The sequence below is a fragment of the Propithecus coquereli genome, unplaced genomic scaffold (assembly GCF_000956105.1).
Source record: "Propithecus coquereli isolate 6110/MARCELLA unplaced genomic scaffold, Pcoq_1.0 Scaffold109, whole genome shotgun sequence".
NCBI classification, from domain to species: Eukaryota; Metazoa; Chordata; class Mammalia; order Primates; family Indriidae; genus Propithecus; species Propithecus coquereli.
The window spans coordinates 3,724,381-3,740,595 of record NW_012134858.1 but is presented as its reverse complement, the minus strand read 5'-3'; the positions used below and the strand labels follow the sequence as shown (position 1 = coordinate 3,740,595).

At 33.6% G+C, this 16,215-nt stretch overlaps 1 protein-coding gene across 2 annotated transcripts in view; it reads right to left on the bottom strand.

Moving 5' to 3' along the window:
• The window catches only part of CCSER2 (coiled-coil serine-rich protein 2), a 73,484-nt gene that overhangs the window by 22,562 nt on the left and 34,707 nt on the right, over positions 1-16,215 (bottom strand). For both annotated transcript variants that reach the window (XM_012648073.1, XM_012648082.1), the window contains exons 5-6: positions 12,159-12,245; positions 6,414-6,503 (exon numbers count right to left, since the gene is read on the bottom strand). In XM_012648073.1, coding sequence (XP_012503527.1) covers positions 6,414-6,503; positions 12,159-12,245 — 177 coding nt within the window. The remainder of the gene's footprint in view (positions 1-6,413; positions 6,504-12,158; positions 12,246-16,215) is intronic.

Genomic DNA, 16,215 nt, shown 5'->3' with positions numbered 1-16,215 from the left:
AAAAAAAAAAAAGAGCAGGATTCTTTGCTAGTAAATTATGATTGCCAGAAACAGAACTCTTCCTCCTTTGGAAATTATAAACATTTGATATGGTTTTTCTGATATATCTATGATAGCTTTCTGATTTTACCTTTCCTATTTCATAAATAGTTACGATGGGAACATACTTGACTTAGTAAATCTGAGGCATGAGAAACTAATTCTAAGCAAAAAGGAGTGCTGATAATGCTGACCATATTCTAGTTACTAAATTTTTATAAATCATATATGCATATCTATTACGTATGCTATAACATGGATTAATTTTTGATTTGGGACTAGAAACTAAATCCAACAGAGTATTTTGAAATGTATATAAAATCATCTTTCCTTGTCTCTTTGTTATATATGATAAAATGAGTTCCTAAAATGTAGGAGAAAACTAGTACTAGATCAAATTGTGCACATTCTCAGTTTTAACTGGTAGGCACCTTTTCATACTGATATAACAGTCTGTTTATTCCTACACTCAATTTTCAGAGTGATCCAGATCAGGTCATTACATGACAGGCCAGGTCAATCCTTTGGGTCCATCCTACTGTCTCTACCTGAGATTTAAGGGATAAATAGTAAGGGATTTGAAGGTATGAGTATACAAAGGTTTCTTTCTAGTATTTTGGCTTCTCCAGTTAACATAAGATGTTCGAGCAAATGGTCTATAAAATATACATCATGAAATTCTAGAATTTACTTAATGTGCAAAATAACTATTCACATCTTTAAATACTAATGTTAAATGTTTTTAAATCAATATTGAAAATACACGAAAATAATATTTATTCAAAAAGACAATGTTATTTTTAAGAATATGCTTGTACATGGATCAGTAAAGTCATATTATCTTTTAAAATAGTTTTATAAGTTTGTATGTTTAAAATGAATTTTGATTTCTCACATAACCACCATCCTCCAGCACTATTCCTACTCTCTTCATCTACTTTTTATGAATGATTAAGCACCTTCCACATTATTGATTTTTTGTGTGTGTGTTATCCATTTCATTCTTCTATCTGGGTATTTTTTCTCTCAGATGAGAGAAAAATATTTGCCCATTTTCCTTTGAAGGTATCATCTTCTGCTCCTACAGCTCATTCTTATTTCTTTCCCTCTTATTTTCCCCCACCTAACTGAACTCCATCTCTCTTATTTTATTTCTTTTGAAAATTCCCTTCACTGACTTACCCTTTACTTAACTGCCCCAGGTGGCTTTCCCATATCCATCTAAGTACACAGCATTAGCTCCATAGCTGCTTTGTCCAAGATGGTATCTATTAGCCATTTAGCTATTTACATTTAAATTAATCACAAATTGAATTTAAAATACTCTTCCTCAGTCACACTAGCCACCTTTTCAAATGCTCGACAGTTGCATGTAACTAGTAGCTACTGCACTGGACTGCACAGAGGCCGTATGAGACAGCACAGCTCTAAAGCAGCCTTTCATTCTCAATCTGGAATTTAGTCCTGCTGAGGCTGCTTTCTCCCTATAATGCAGGACTAACGGTAGTTCACATCACTACATGGTTCCTTTCCTAAGAAGAGGATCTCCCCCTTTATTCCAACAGGTAAGAAGTGCTTCATATTGGTCCTCAATGCTGAAAACACTGTTTTTGGACACGTAAAAGTATCCTGTAATATGCCTACAGCATGTCTTAGGCAGCTCCCTATAGCAGTAGAAACCTTTGTCTTACCCTAAATGAACAGCATACAGCAGGTGATTAACTACGGTCCTTTGCTGAGTTAAATCTCACAAGTAACACTCACACCCAACCCAAACCAAAACAGTTTTGATCTTTACCAGTACACCTCCAACAACAAAAGCACCTGCAGTATGAAAGCCAAATGTTAGTACAGGCAGAAAGACACTCCCAAAATTCTGAGGATCAAAATATTATAATCAATACACAAAGGTTAGGTTGGATATTAATACACGTAGAAAATAGCATAATAAAAAAAAATGTTTCTTAAGTCAGAAGGAAGAAAGAATTTTTAAGGTAAGAAAACACCACGTAACAGGAATGGTCATAGCAGAAATAGTTGGCAGCAGCCTCCCAGTACTGGGAGGCTATGACAGTGTGATGGAGGCCCTCCTGGCCATTGAGGACTTTTTTGTATTTTTTCTTTTGTAGAGGGAAATATCACTAGTTTTTAGAACCTAATGACATCGAACACTTGAATCATAAAACCTAAATTCATAGCCACCAAGCCACTTTCTAGCCATACTTAGCTGGTGGCAGTATAAACCTGTATACACCTTTCAGAAAAAACTGTGGTAATGTATTTCCAGAACCTTGCAAAGGACTATTCAGTAAGGGAATTCATTCTTAATTGATTACAGGCAATGCATCCTTTCAGTCTGGGTTTAGCAAAAAATCAAACCAAATAATAATAATAGCAATCAGCCCAACACTACCTAGGCAGGTTAAAATACAACATATTAATAATTCCACCTCAATAGAGATGATAGATCTGTGCGCGCACCCACATACATACACCACAAAAAAAGGCTGGAAAATCATATATGAAATAACAATGGTTGTCAGTAGTTAGTGTGATTTGAATAATTTAAATTTTCCTTAAATTTAAATATTCATTCTATAGCAAATAGATTTGCTATAGAATGAATACATGGTTACCTCTCTATAAAAAGGGACAGATCAAGGAAAAAGCCATTTTAGAGTTTTTCTCTTTTAAGCATATATTTTTAGGCGCCATGTCATTTATGAATTATCCTTAGTTTTCTACTTTTTTTCATTCCTTTAAGAAGAGGTATTGAATTTTATCATTCTTTCTATTGAGAAAATTATTTATATAATTTATGTAATTTATTAAGTCAATAGATTTCTTCAACATTGCAATGAATCTAATTTGGTTGTGGAGGATTTTTTTTTTTTTTACATTCTTACTTAAACTATGGACATTTCAACTATGGACACTTTCAACTATGAATATTTTTCTCCCAGGAATTTTAAATACAAGTATGTTTCTATGGATTACCACAATGGTCTGCTGAGACCTCTACCACACAGTGCAAACTGGGCACCTGTTCTTTTCTCTCAGGGAAGTGGTCCTTATCATGATCTCCCACTGAGATCAAGCCTCTGTCCTCCCTTCCCACAGTTGTGACCCTTTTCTCCTCTCTATTCCTTCCAGCCACCTCACCTCCTGCAGCCATTCAAAAGGGAGGCAACGAAGACATTACCTACAAGTTTGAAAACATGTCTTCTCTGTAAGACTGCTGTATACAAGTTGTGTAAGTACTTGCACAAACTACTTCTTAGTCTTAGCTTCTTCATTTGCAGGAAAAGAGTGAGACTGACACCATTTACGCCAAATGGAGGTTTCTGTAAACATTTTGAGGGCTAGGACTCCATCTTTTTCACATTTACGTTTCCAGATTAAGACAGTGCCTGCCATGAAGTATGCACATGAATATCTGCTGAATGAGTAAGTGAATATCTGTTTTTCTTCCTTTCCCCTGTTCTAATAATTTGTTTCTTCCTCTTACTTCCTGTTGGTTCTCTACATCAAAGATCTTATTTGTAGCCATTAGGTGATACCAAAATCCCTTTGGACAAATCTATGAAGAAAATTTACATTAGGCTCGATACATTCAAATTTCCATTGCTCTGATGCTGTTGGTAGCCAACCACTGTCCTTCCTCTGGCAGGTTCTGACTGAAGTGTTTATCTTATTTTTTTCATATTTCTTTCCACCTCCTAAATGGCTGTCAACAAGTTCTACAGACAGTAATCCACTTTCCTCCACCATTCTTTCCCACTGCAGCCAGATTTCTTCCTTCATGTCTAGGAAATGTTCAGAGGAAATGCCCACATTTGCCTCACAAATATCTGAGGTGAATTCTATTATACAAACTTCCACTGATTGAGACAGTGTCAGGAGGATTATTTAGATTCCTAAAATATTACAAGAAATGGTAAAGAACAAGACTCAGATTATAACTTTCAACCTTCTCAAAGGCTTAGGCAGATTAAAAAATTTTTTACTTACACTGAGTGTGGAGATATTTAATATAACATGCTTTAATTCCCCAAATTACTGCCTAACAAACTAAATGTTGCCAAAGAAGAATCACACTGCATCTCCACATCCCATGATCAAAATCTTGTTTAAGTATGTTGGGTTCCTGCTAAAAAAATAACATTTAGAGTAAAGTGTAACTTTTTTAAAGAGAAAAGAAAATCATTGTAATTTTAGTAAATGGTTTCCAAAATAATGTATTTCAAGTAAATCCCATTAAGTCCAAAGAACGGAAAAAAAATCAGAAAAAGCTCAGTATTTAATATTTAATAGTTGTTATTTAACTAAGTAAATAATATAAAACTTTTTAACTAAATAAATGCAACTCCATAAACCTACTTTTCTAGTAATTCTTAGATTAAAATGTTCAATTCTACCTTAAAATGAGCTTTAACACTAACTTTCACTATTTCCCTAAACATATATCAGTGTTCCAGCCAAAATCATGGACTTACTATTGCCTAATTGTATGTTCCACTTCTTTGCCTTAACTTGTACTGTTTCTTTTGCCAAAGATATCTTCCTGTTTTAATCTACAAAACCTCTCATCCTCCAAGACGCCTCAGTGTGCTTTTGGGGGAGAGAACCTTGAACTAGGAGTCAGAAGTCCTAAGTTTTAGTAACAGCTCAGCCATTTATTAATTATGGAACCTTTAATATTCCATTTAATCCCCCTGGATTTTCTTATCTACAAAACAAAGATATTATATTTAGCCAGGTGATTCCTATAGTAATAGATAACAGGGAAAGCTAAAGTTTGGGTCTATTAGGGTACAAGCCTAGAATACTGACCTTCACTTAACCCAAGATCATAGTAAAACTAAGTCGGGAATATATTCCAGAATGTAATGAGATTGTTCTGCACTAGTTACTTTTCTCTTGTGAGGAGGCTGACTAATACCCAGTTTCCAGAACAATGAGGTTGAGGGTGTCAGAGCAGGTATAAAGACTTTCATGAGGATGGCAAAATGGAACTTCTCATGCTTAATGGAATCACCAATCTATCCCTGTGGGGAAACTAGAGAAACCTGGAAAGCCCAAACCTCCATTTAGAATCAAGGGGCACAATCTTTTATTTTCTGTCACCAAACAGATGAGTTTCTACATCCTTTGACATTAAAGAAATAAAATACCATCTCTATTGGCATTTTTTGCTTTCTGTGATTTAAACACAACCTTCGCCTTCTTCACCAAGCCCCTTGATTCTTGCAACTAGACTTTCTCAATCCTTTGAACCTTATAGACTTAGTTCCTTTAATAAGTACTTATAAACAGAGAAATCATTATTTATCTGTGTATTTCGTTCCCCAATTCCCCATTGCTACTTAGAGAGCCTAAAATCTCGGATGAGAGAAGATCATCAAATTTTTGTTGAATAAATTAATTTATACCATTGTACCTTATACAGAGCACACAAAAATTAATGACTTGTTAGATGAATAGAAACAAAATAACTATTTTATAAACCTTAAAGGCCTATAGCTAAGTTTTACAAATTGGATTGTTCATTGCATTACTCACAATATTTCCCTGTTCATTTGCGTTACTAGGAATCCACTTCTAAATACAAAGCAAAAGAAGAGTCAAGGCTGGCTTATTAGGCATTTTCTTAATAAGAAATGTCTATTAACTGGCCCCATACAATAGGATAATGTTGGCTGATGGCCATATGATGATTCTCTGGCTCAGGCACATCCCGAACGGAGTTCAGATTAAATGATCATTAGGGTATTTTTAGCACTAAATATGTTTTGAGATATAACATTTTGGAAAAACAACAAACAAGCATGGAATACAAGGTTATTTTCTACTGTTTAGAAGAAACCATTCCCTAGTTCTGCCTAAATCATAGCCTTTATTATGTATATCTTTATGCATTTATATTCCCTAATATCCTCAACATTTGAGTAATTGTGATAATAAAACGTATTTGAAAAGTTTCCCAAAGAAAGGGAATATGCTACATCATATATTTTCAAAGTATCATATGCTGCTGAAGTGGGGTGACTGCATACTGGACTCCTGCTTCCTTTTAGACATGTGGAAATATTCTCTCATAAATACATGCAATGAGAGAAGAGTAGACACTCAAAATGAGCTACGGTGTGCAGAATGGAAAAGCTATTAAACGCACATTCGCTTATAGAAGACACACAAGAGAAGCTTTAGAAAGCACATAAATACCTAAGAGACAAGCAAAAAACAACCTACCTAAGGAAAAAATTAACAGCCATGACAGATTCAAAATTATTAGAGATTAGAGGAAAAAGCGTGGAATACAACATCAAAATAGCAAAAGACAGGAGAGGAGGTTAAGAGTACATGTTACTCACAGGAATTCTTCTCCAGGGTGTTTGGGTATATTTATCAGCATATGTGCATTTTTCTTCTTTAGATTTTTGGTGGCTGTTATACTGACTTGCCTACACAAAAACACAAATTTTTACATTGGTTTAATTCTGGACATATACAAGATCCCTATAACCATCTCAGTTCACAAATGAATTCTGTACACATGATCCCACTCAAAACACACTCATTTATACAACACAAAGTAATAAACTTGTATAAACTCTGGTCTCTCACACAATCATCAAATTCAAAAAAAGAATGAAAAGACTGATAAAGAGAATTCCACCTTAGTGTGAATCTGGAAAATAACCATACTGTTTGTTAAACAACCCCACTGGAGATAAATATACTTTCTTATAGGAAAACCTAAAAAATTATTGATTGTTGCATCAAGTTAAAATAGTAAGTTTCTATTTTGAAAATATTTACCAATTATCAATTTTTTCTTAATTGCAATTATATCATTCCAATTGCCTTATACAAAATAAAATCTAGTTAAAAACAAAAATTTCTATAGTACAGATATATTTCCCATTCCTAAGAAATAGGATAGTTACTGAAACTAAAAATTCAATATATAAGCAAATCAACTTAAACCCTCTTGGAATTCAGTGTAACAGGACTTAACTTTTCACATATACTGGAGATATATAAAGAAGAGAAAATGAAAAAACACTTATAAGGCAAGCACATTACTGTTCTATCCTGACCATGGCAAGTCCAGAAATACAGGTGCTTCTCAATTTATGAAGGGGTTACATCCTGAAAAATCCATCATAATATCATTGCAAACACACTTTCAATTTATAATATTTTCAATTGATGATGGCTTTATTGGGACACAATCTCATTGTAAATGGAGGAGTACACTGAATGCATATAGCTTTTGCACCATCACACAATTGAAAAATCCTAAATAGGGGGACTGATTGCAATTTTCTTTCTGTGGTCAATATGTTAACACATATTGAAAAATAATATTTGGCAAATATATGAATTTTCCATGATTTGGAAAATCTAGTTTTTAATAACACTTCAACATATATACAATGACTCAATGACTACCATCTTTCTTTTTTTTTTTTTTTTTTTTTTTAGAGATAGGGTCTCACTCTGTTGCCCAGGCTGAAGGTGCAGTGGCACAATCGCAGCTTACTGTAACCTCGAACTCCTGGGCTCAAGTGATCCTCACACCTCAGCCTCCCGAGTGGCTGGGACTACAGCAGAACACTACTATGCCCAGCTGATTTTTTAATTTTTATTTTTGGAGAGACAGGATCTCACCATGTTGCTCAGGCTGGTCTCCATCTCCTGGCCTCAAGCGATCCTCCTCCCTCAGTCTGTCAAAGTGCTAGGATTACAGCTGTGAGCCACCATGCCTGGTTCATCTGCTTTCTTTATTGCTGATCGACTGTATTTAGATACTTGCCTTCTATGTAGTCCCATATTCAGGGAAATGTGTCCTAATCTTCTACTCCAAGGAGATAGATCTTGATTAGTCTAAACCAATCTGGTTAATCCTAGTGCACCTATGCTTAGTAAGGGACAAGTAACCCGAATCTAGCCAATAAAACACAAAGGAAAGTCTAGGGTCCTTCTGAGAAGGTGTTCCTTAATTTTAAAAACAGGCACTACAAGTAATAAATAGGCCCTTTACCCACCCTTGGGTATTGTTGTGTGAGAATGTGACACATAGAGCTACAGCAGACATCTATGACCATGAAGGGACAGCCAAGAGGATTCAAGAAAAGTCAACCTAGAACTTCATCCATTAACCAAATGACCAATAAGTAACCATGGAAATGGATAGGACCTATACACTTTCTTGTTCCTTGAGTTTACAACTGTTCTTATTTCTTAAGTCATTTTTAGTTAGGGACTTTTACTTGACACTTAAAACATCATAAGATATGCATTGATTTACAGCTAGTCATTAAATAAGAATTACTATTTATCATGCAGCCAAGGGCCTGGAATTAGGTAGTTTATATATGTAGTTAATTTATTAACAACTATTGCAACCCTATATGGTCAGTATTATTTTTATCATTTCCACTTATAGGAGAGATTACAAAACTTCCCTCAGAGAACATGGCTATTAAATCTTAAGTCAGGATTTGAACCTGGATCTGTCATGATTTTCAAATATACTTCACTGATAGCCCACTTAACCCGAGTTCCACTTTCTATGTCTCCATAAAGAAAATTCTACACTAGAAATTTCACAGGATTATTCTGAGGATTCAATAAGCAAATGTATCTAAATTAACTATTATTTAACTAGTATATTGAGATGAAGATAAACAGGCATTCTTAGCATTTTGGAATAACGTTTGAATAGTCAAACCTCTATACTTTTCAGTTAATTTCTTAGATCACTGCAATCTGATTTGGTATCAGCACATTTCACATATAAAACATGAATTTAACACTTTATAGTGTCACTTTATTTTTATGAAAATTTGCATGCAAACAGGTTAGAGGTGAATGTATTTTTTTAAAAAAGATTTTTTTAAATCTTTTTCAAAAAAATAAAAGGTTAGAAATGAAAAGGAACTTTCAAATCACCTAGAAAAATCTCTACATTTTGGATAAAGAAAGCCCTACAGAGGTGTGATGGAAACAGCCAATGTCATTCAGCTAATTAATACTGGAGACAAGAACCTAATTCCTGGTCTATGGTTCTTCTGACAACTTTTTCTAATTTTAAGAAAGTAGTTTAAAGATTTAAAGAAAGAAAAAAATTTAAAAATTAAAATATTATAGAAAGGCAATTTTAATTTTGATAAATGTGAAAAATGCTGTTACTTATCCCTACTTTCAGTGGTTTATATCCTTTTTAAATTCTCTTGATTTGAACAAGTGACTTTCTAGAGTTCCATAACTAAACTTCATACTATTAGAATCTTTCTGAATGACTTCTAATTCCATACTACAAAAAGAACACATGGCCCCTTAAATCTCATTTAATAAGACATTTGCTTCCCAGAGGATCACTGTTTGCAATGACAAGTAGTGAATCTTCTCTAATCTTCTAAATTTATGTTGAGAAAACCATAGTAAATGTTAGTCTCTAGATTCAAGAATAGGAACTTTCAAGTAAGTTTCACAAAGTTCTCTTGGTACAGGCTGCAATTCCCCTGCAATCTGTATGTAAATGGGCTATGATTCTGATGTGCTTACAGAGGGAATTTCTAGCTGAATGTATGGCTTCCCAAGAGATCTGTAGGAAAACTATGCACAGCACACAGAAAAACAGGAGACAGGCTCCTATACAATAATTATGATTTATAGGTTAAATATACCAAATACAGTGAATTTCAACATTATGTATATTGCTAAAGATTAATGCTTTCAATTTTCTTGTTTTCTTTCTTTAGGATTCTCTTTGATATTTTTTAATCTTTCTAAAAATTATTTTCAAGGTGAGATATTGTTCAGGACAACTGGCTCAGTCTCATCAATAAATTAAAAGAGACTAAAGGGACATAACCATATGTCATGCATGATCTAGACTGGATTCTAGTTTACACAAATCAAATGTTCAGGATGTTTTGGGAACAACTGGGGAGATCTAAATATGGACAAGATATTAGAATATATTAAGAAATTACTATTAATTCCTTAAAGATGATAATATCATTTCATCTATGAAGAGACTGTTTTTATTTTTTGAAGATGCACGTGGGGGTTAAAAGAACACTTTGTTAAAACTTTTCAGCACAAAAAGATTGATTTTTAATTATTTAATCACATATCAATATAAAGTGACCTCTTTTCATAATTCTTTCAGCCTTAAATTTACTTTTCTAATTTTAATATTGAAATCTCAGAATTTTTTATGAGAATAATTTTATTCTGTGTCCTCCAATCTTTTATGTTCAGCCTCATTAGGCCATTTCACCTTAGCTAAATTTCCTTTATGCAAGGCAAGTTACTGGATTTTGCTTTAAATCCTCAAGAAAACTCTCCCCAAAGACATAGGACAATTTAAAATTACTATTATATCTGCTACATTTGATTTAATTTCTGTTACTTTAGTTTTGCTGTTTTTAGGGTTTCCTTGGTATTTTTCTACTTTGTCTTTATTTACTTTTGTTTATTACAAGATACATTATTACGAGTTATTAATAGTTATCTTAAAGCATTTCCCAAACAGTGTCATAACTCATGTAAGTATATTAAAAAAATAACTTGGGATATTGATTTGTAGAAGATAAAAAATTCAGTACTTCTGACTTCCTTCATCATATTTCTATATTGTTCCTCAAACTTATTTAATTTAATCTAAATATTTTCTAAAACTAATAGTGACTTAAAATTTTTAAATTAAATTTTTTTAATTTCAGAAAAATTAAAGATTTATAAATTCAAATAAATTCTAACATTTGAATAACATATAATTTATATTAGATAAAATAACGACCATTAAGTTTTCTCCAACTAATGGTCTACAAGTTTATCCCACTTAGTTTCTCTAAAGATCATTTCCATTTCACCACTCATTCATTTTAATCTTTACTTCCTTATTCTTAAGTCATTTCTTAATTTCTCTTTCAAGTATTTGGAATGCATTGTTAATTGGATGGCATATTTTTCAAGACATTAGAGACACTGCCTTTGTATATAAATAAAAATTTGTGTAGACATAAAATATGAGGTTCATTGCCTTTTTTCTAAAGTGCACAAGGCACAGTATCTTGTGCTCTGTAATATATTTTCGCAGAAATTGAAGCTTACTTAATTTCCCATTGCTATCTTTTTTCTTTTCCCTGAAAGCTGGCTGGGTTCTTGTATTTAGCTGTGAAACACAAACATTAGGTCTTATTATTTTCCTTTTCAGTTTTTTACTTTTGTAGGATCTCAATTTGCAGTATTAGGTATTCTTTATTCAGATTCATAAATTTTCTTTGTAACTTTAATCATAATATCTGATCTTTCTGTTCTAACTATTTATTTATGAGCTGAATCTCTGATCTGACCTCAGTGGCTCAGAGTTCAGTATATCTTTTATATTCTGGGTGAGATTAATATTTCATACTGCTAAATTGCCTTGCTAGACCAAGATATGCTTCTGACTTCCAACAAAGATTTTCTTTTTACTGTTATGACTTTTAGGCCATTATTTTCTTTTTATCATGGCCTTTTATATTACTATGAACTAAATTATAATTAAATTTAAGATATCATTCATATTTTCATATGAGGCTAACATCTGAAATTATAACAATTATAAAATTATAACGATTCAAACATGACTCTGAGGGATCATTCAATATCACCCATAGGGAAGAAACATTTTCTGGGGATATCCTTCAATCTGAGAGCTCTGTAGCTACCAAAGACTGAACACCCAGTCTCATTCTGTTCAGAGAGAGAAAATATCCTGTTCTCAACAGACCAGTACTCGTTTCTTAACACATATCTGAAGGAAAGCCATTTACCCTGCATCAATAAAATGAATGTAAATTGGTGGATTTTCAATACCCCAACAGAGGCCACTTAAAATGGATCAACAAAGAATTTTTCACATTGAATACTTAATATTTACACTGAAAGTTAAATCACATACTTTTGTTAAAATGCATAAAATCTTAAAATACAAAAGTATAACTTTGAAAGTCAAAAATAAAGCCAAACTCTAATTTAAGCTCAGAGTTTTATAAAAAATATATATAGCCTGATTTGAAAAGCTTTCATTTGACATATTATACTATAATACTCACAAGCTGATGTTCTAATAGTTGGATCTTTTCATCTTTTTTCTTTATTTCTTCTTTAAGTTGTTTTATTTCATTTAACAAATCTTCACTCTAAAATGTTAAAAAATTTAAGATGAAGTATTTAAAATATCAGAATAAGGAGCATTAAATCAATGATGAAGACCCAGGAATGAATGGAACATTCATTAATTTAGGGGGAAAAATCCTCTACTAAAAAAAAAAAATCTAAGACTTCTTCTAATGGAGTCTGACACGTAGAAAATGAACAATAACAAGAGCAACAGCTAACATTCACTGAGTACTTATTAGATATCAGAAACTAAGTATTTTCAGGTAGTTAAACATTTGATCTTGACCACAACCCTGAGGCAAGTATTCTTACTCCTTTTTTACATCTAAAGAAAGAAACTGTGATATAGGCCATAGAGTAAAATAAATCACACACAAAACATTAACTTCAGCTAGATTTCAAGAGATGCATAAGAGCTGTCTGTCAGGAAAAACACAGGGCACAACAAGCAGAGGGAATTGTATAATTTAAGGCATAGAGGCATTTCACGGCTGGTTCAGAAATCAGCAAAAAGATAAATGTATCTTCAAGGGTAACAAGGGAAATTCTTTTCCCATGAACCACTTTTTGAGGGGCACTACCTGAATCAAAAAGAGAATACCTTGTCAACTTCATTATGAAAAATGCCTAATACTATTAAATGGAAACCAACTGTCAAGTTAAACAGGAATCCAGTTACATACCTACCCAATGTGTTAAGTATTATTACCTTATAGTTAGTCCATTTTGTGCACCACTATTCAACTATTCAGAAATATATACTGAGGACGTAGTATAAGCAAGGAAATTAGAATAATATGTGAATGATGTATCTACCCATATCTCTCCAGAGAGAAAAATATGCAAGCAATGATTATAATGTGTTGTTACTGGACAAAGTATGCCATCTCCTTCAGATACACTGGGCACAAAAAAATATGTATTGCAGTTTAACAAGAGACCAGAAATAGACATTTTACAAAGGCTTTATCACATCACATAAGCATCCCAACCAGTAAGGAAGAAAAGATTTTTAAAATGTGGTTATGTATTCTATAATTGGGAAAGACATTATTACATATAAAAAATGATTTCCAGGCAAATTTTAAAAGTTTAGGAATTTAAAAAATTCATAAATCAAGACAAAAAGATGGACTGCAGATCATGAAAGATACATTTCTAAGGATACATTTAGAAGGACACATTTCTAAGCTATACAGCAAGTGAAGCTATTAAGAAATGAAAACATATATTTGATTATATACAATTTTAAACCATCTTAACAATTAACATTAAAGTTAAATGCTGGTGAAAATCCACACAAATAGGACGAAGGAATTATATCTCAAATATACTAAGAGCCTATCCAAACATATAAGACCATTTTCAAGGCCCCAGAGGACAAATAGCCAGTTCACACAAACATACATATGAAATGGGTAAAATGTTCTATTTGACTTGTTAAAGAAATACAAGTTAAAGTATCAAAGATATTGCTTTATAGATATTAAATTGGGGGGAAACACTCAACTTGATTAACGGGATTACAGAAAAATAACGGTACATCATCAGACACAGCCAGTAACCTTTCTGGACAAACATATTATAAGAGCCATAAAAATGCACTCTGATTCAGCTATCATATGCCAAAAAAATGATCCTAAGTATGAGAAAACCTATAACAAGGTATCATCTGAAAGTTACAAGTTTACAATTGTCCCTATAAGGGGACAATTGAAATACATATAGCAACTTGATGGTTGCTACTACATAGACTACTACATACAACTATGTATGCTATGTATGCTACTATATACAACTACTACATAGCCATCAAATTACAATGTGGTAAGAATACTAGCAGCCAACATGTATATAGCACTTATATGTCAGACATTGCTCTAGGATTTTATACATAAAGATGGGCAAAGGAGAACACACCAGGAAATGAGTGACTCCCATGGGGTCTTAAAGGATGATCAGAAGATAGAGAAGTGTAGTAGGCTTTCGATTTTAGGGTAAGGGATTATAAGTGTCATACAACAATACAGAGGGGAGTACAGGCATAGCACATTTGAAGAATTACAAGCAGTGATGCTGCAGCACAAAGGCGTGGGCAATAGTGAGGAGCAATTGGGCTACTAAACTAGCTAAGAGCCAGATCACAGAGGGCCATAACTATCAACCACGGTCTGAGCTAAGGACTGACATATTTGCATTTGGAATTGCTTTGGTAGCTATTTGGAGGACAAATTTGCTAAAAGCAACAAAATTGAGCTAAGAACCTGTTATAAAAATACTGTAATAACCAGCTGGGTACAGTGGCTTAATGTCTATAATTCTAGCACTGTAGGAGGATCACTTGAGCTCAGGAGTTTGAGACCAGTCTGGGCAACGAAGCAAGACCCTGTCTTTATCAAAAATTAAAAAATAAATTAAAAAACTAGCCAGGCATGGTAGCGCACGTCTATAGTCCCAGCTAACTCAGGAGGCTGAGGTGGGAGGATCACTTTTGCCCAGGAGTTCAAGACAGCAGTGAGCTATGATAACACCACTGCACTCCAGCATGGGCAACAGAGTGAGACCATATCTCTAAAAAAACAAATATTGTAACAATTCAGATGAAGGCAGGAGCTTCACCCAAGACAGTGATAACAAAGATGGAGAAGAGATTACAATTTGGAAATTTTGGCAGTTCGCCACATGTGAGAGAAGAGCACAGAGGAGCAGTTAAGAGTGACATCCATATTTCTAGCTTGAGTGACAAAGTGAATAGCTGTGCCATGACAAGAAATGGAGAATACAGGAGGACAAATATGTCCAAAGAGGAATATGTGTGAATTTTAAATATACTGTTAGAGGTACCTGTCTGTGGGTGAGACACACAGCAGAAATGTCCAATGGGCAACTGGATTACAAAGCACGAAAGAGAGAAATTTTAGACGTTATCTATACATGTGTCATGTGAAATCATGAGAGTAAAAAGTTCAAAGAGGACTGGACTAAAGGTATAAATCAAACATTTAAAGGAAGAGGAAACCCTACAATGGGAAAAAATGCTAAGAGATATAAGAGATTCTGGAAAGAAGTGACACAAAAGGAAAGGGATAAAGCTTTTAAGAAAAGGCCGTGCTAAATCTACAGTATTAAAACCAGTAGCTATTTTCATTTTTCCAAGTTTCTACATTAACTAGAAAGGGGTTTAAGGAGAGTCAAAGAAAAGTTTATTTGATTTACCGAATTTAAGATAGGTGAGATATACAAATTTATAAACGGACGTTGAAGAAAAAGCAGAGGAAGCACACTGAAGACAGATGAGAGCAGAGGAGGAGGTGTACTCAGGTTCTTAGGCAATAGCAGAAGACAGTTAGGAATACGGGAGAAAAGGCGGTCTTCCACAGCATAGCGGCCACTTTTCCTCTGTACCTAGAAAAAACCGAATGTGAATGAGACAGACACAAGTAAGTTAGAAGGCGGCAAGCAGATGATCTTTGCTTGGTGAACACAAGGCTACCTGCAGAGGTTGAGAAGCACAGTAGAGCGTGGGGTCTGAGATGTTTAATGTTTGGAATAGGTCATCAGGGGAATGGAAAATGGAGCTGTCCTGAGATAAATCTAAGGTAGAGTGGCGGCATGGCAGGTACAGTGGAGATTTTAGACCTTGAAGTTTTTAATGGCACAAGACAGCATATTTATGTCACTGAAAACTGTACTGCTAAATCTTTTGGATGAGAAGGTGACATAGTTGGGGATTTGCTGAAGAAAGTACAAGAGAGAACAAGACACGGGAGAAAACAGTGTGGGCTACTGCATCTCAGCTTAAATAAGAAGGAAGAAAGACTAGGAAAATGCCATGAGACAATATGTTTATCATGTAGTACTAATGTAGAGGAACTATAAGGAACATTGAAAAAAGTGAAGATACTAGTTGTATAAAGAAGGTGGAATTAAAATTTTTTCTTTAAAAATAATTTCTTCACATGTAAAAAATTGTTTTCACAAAAAAATCCA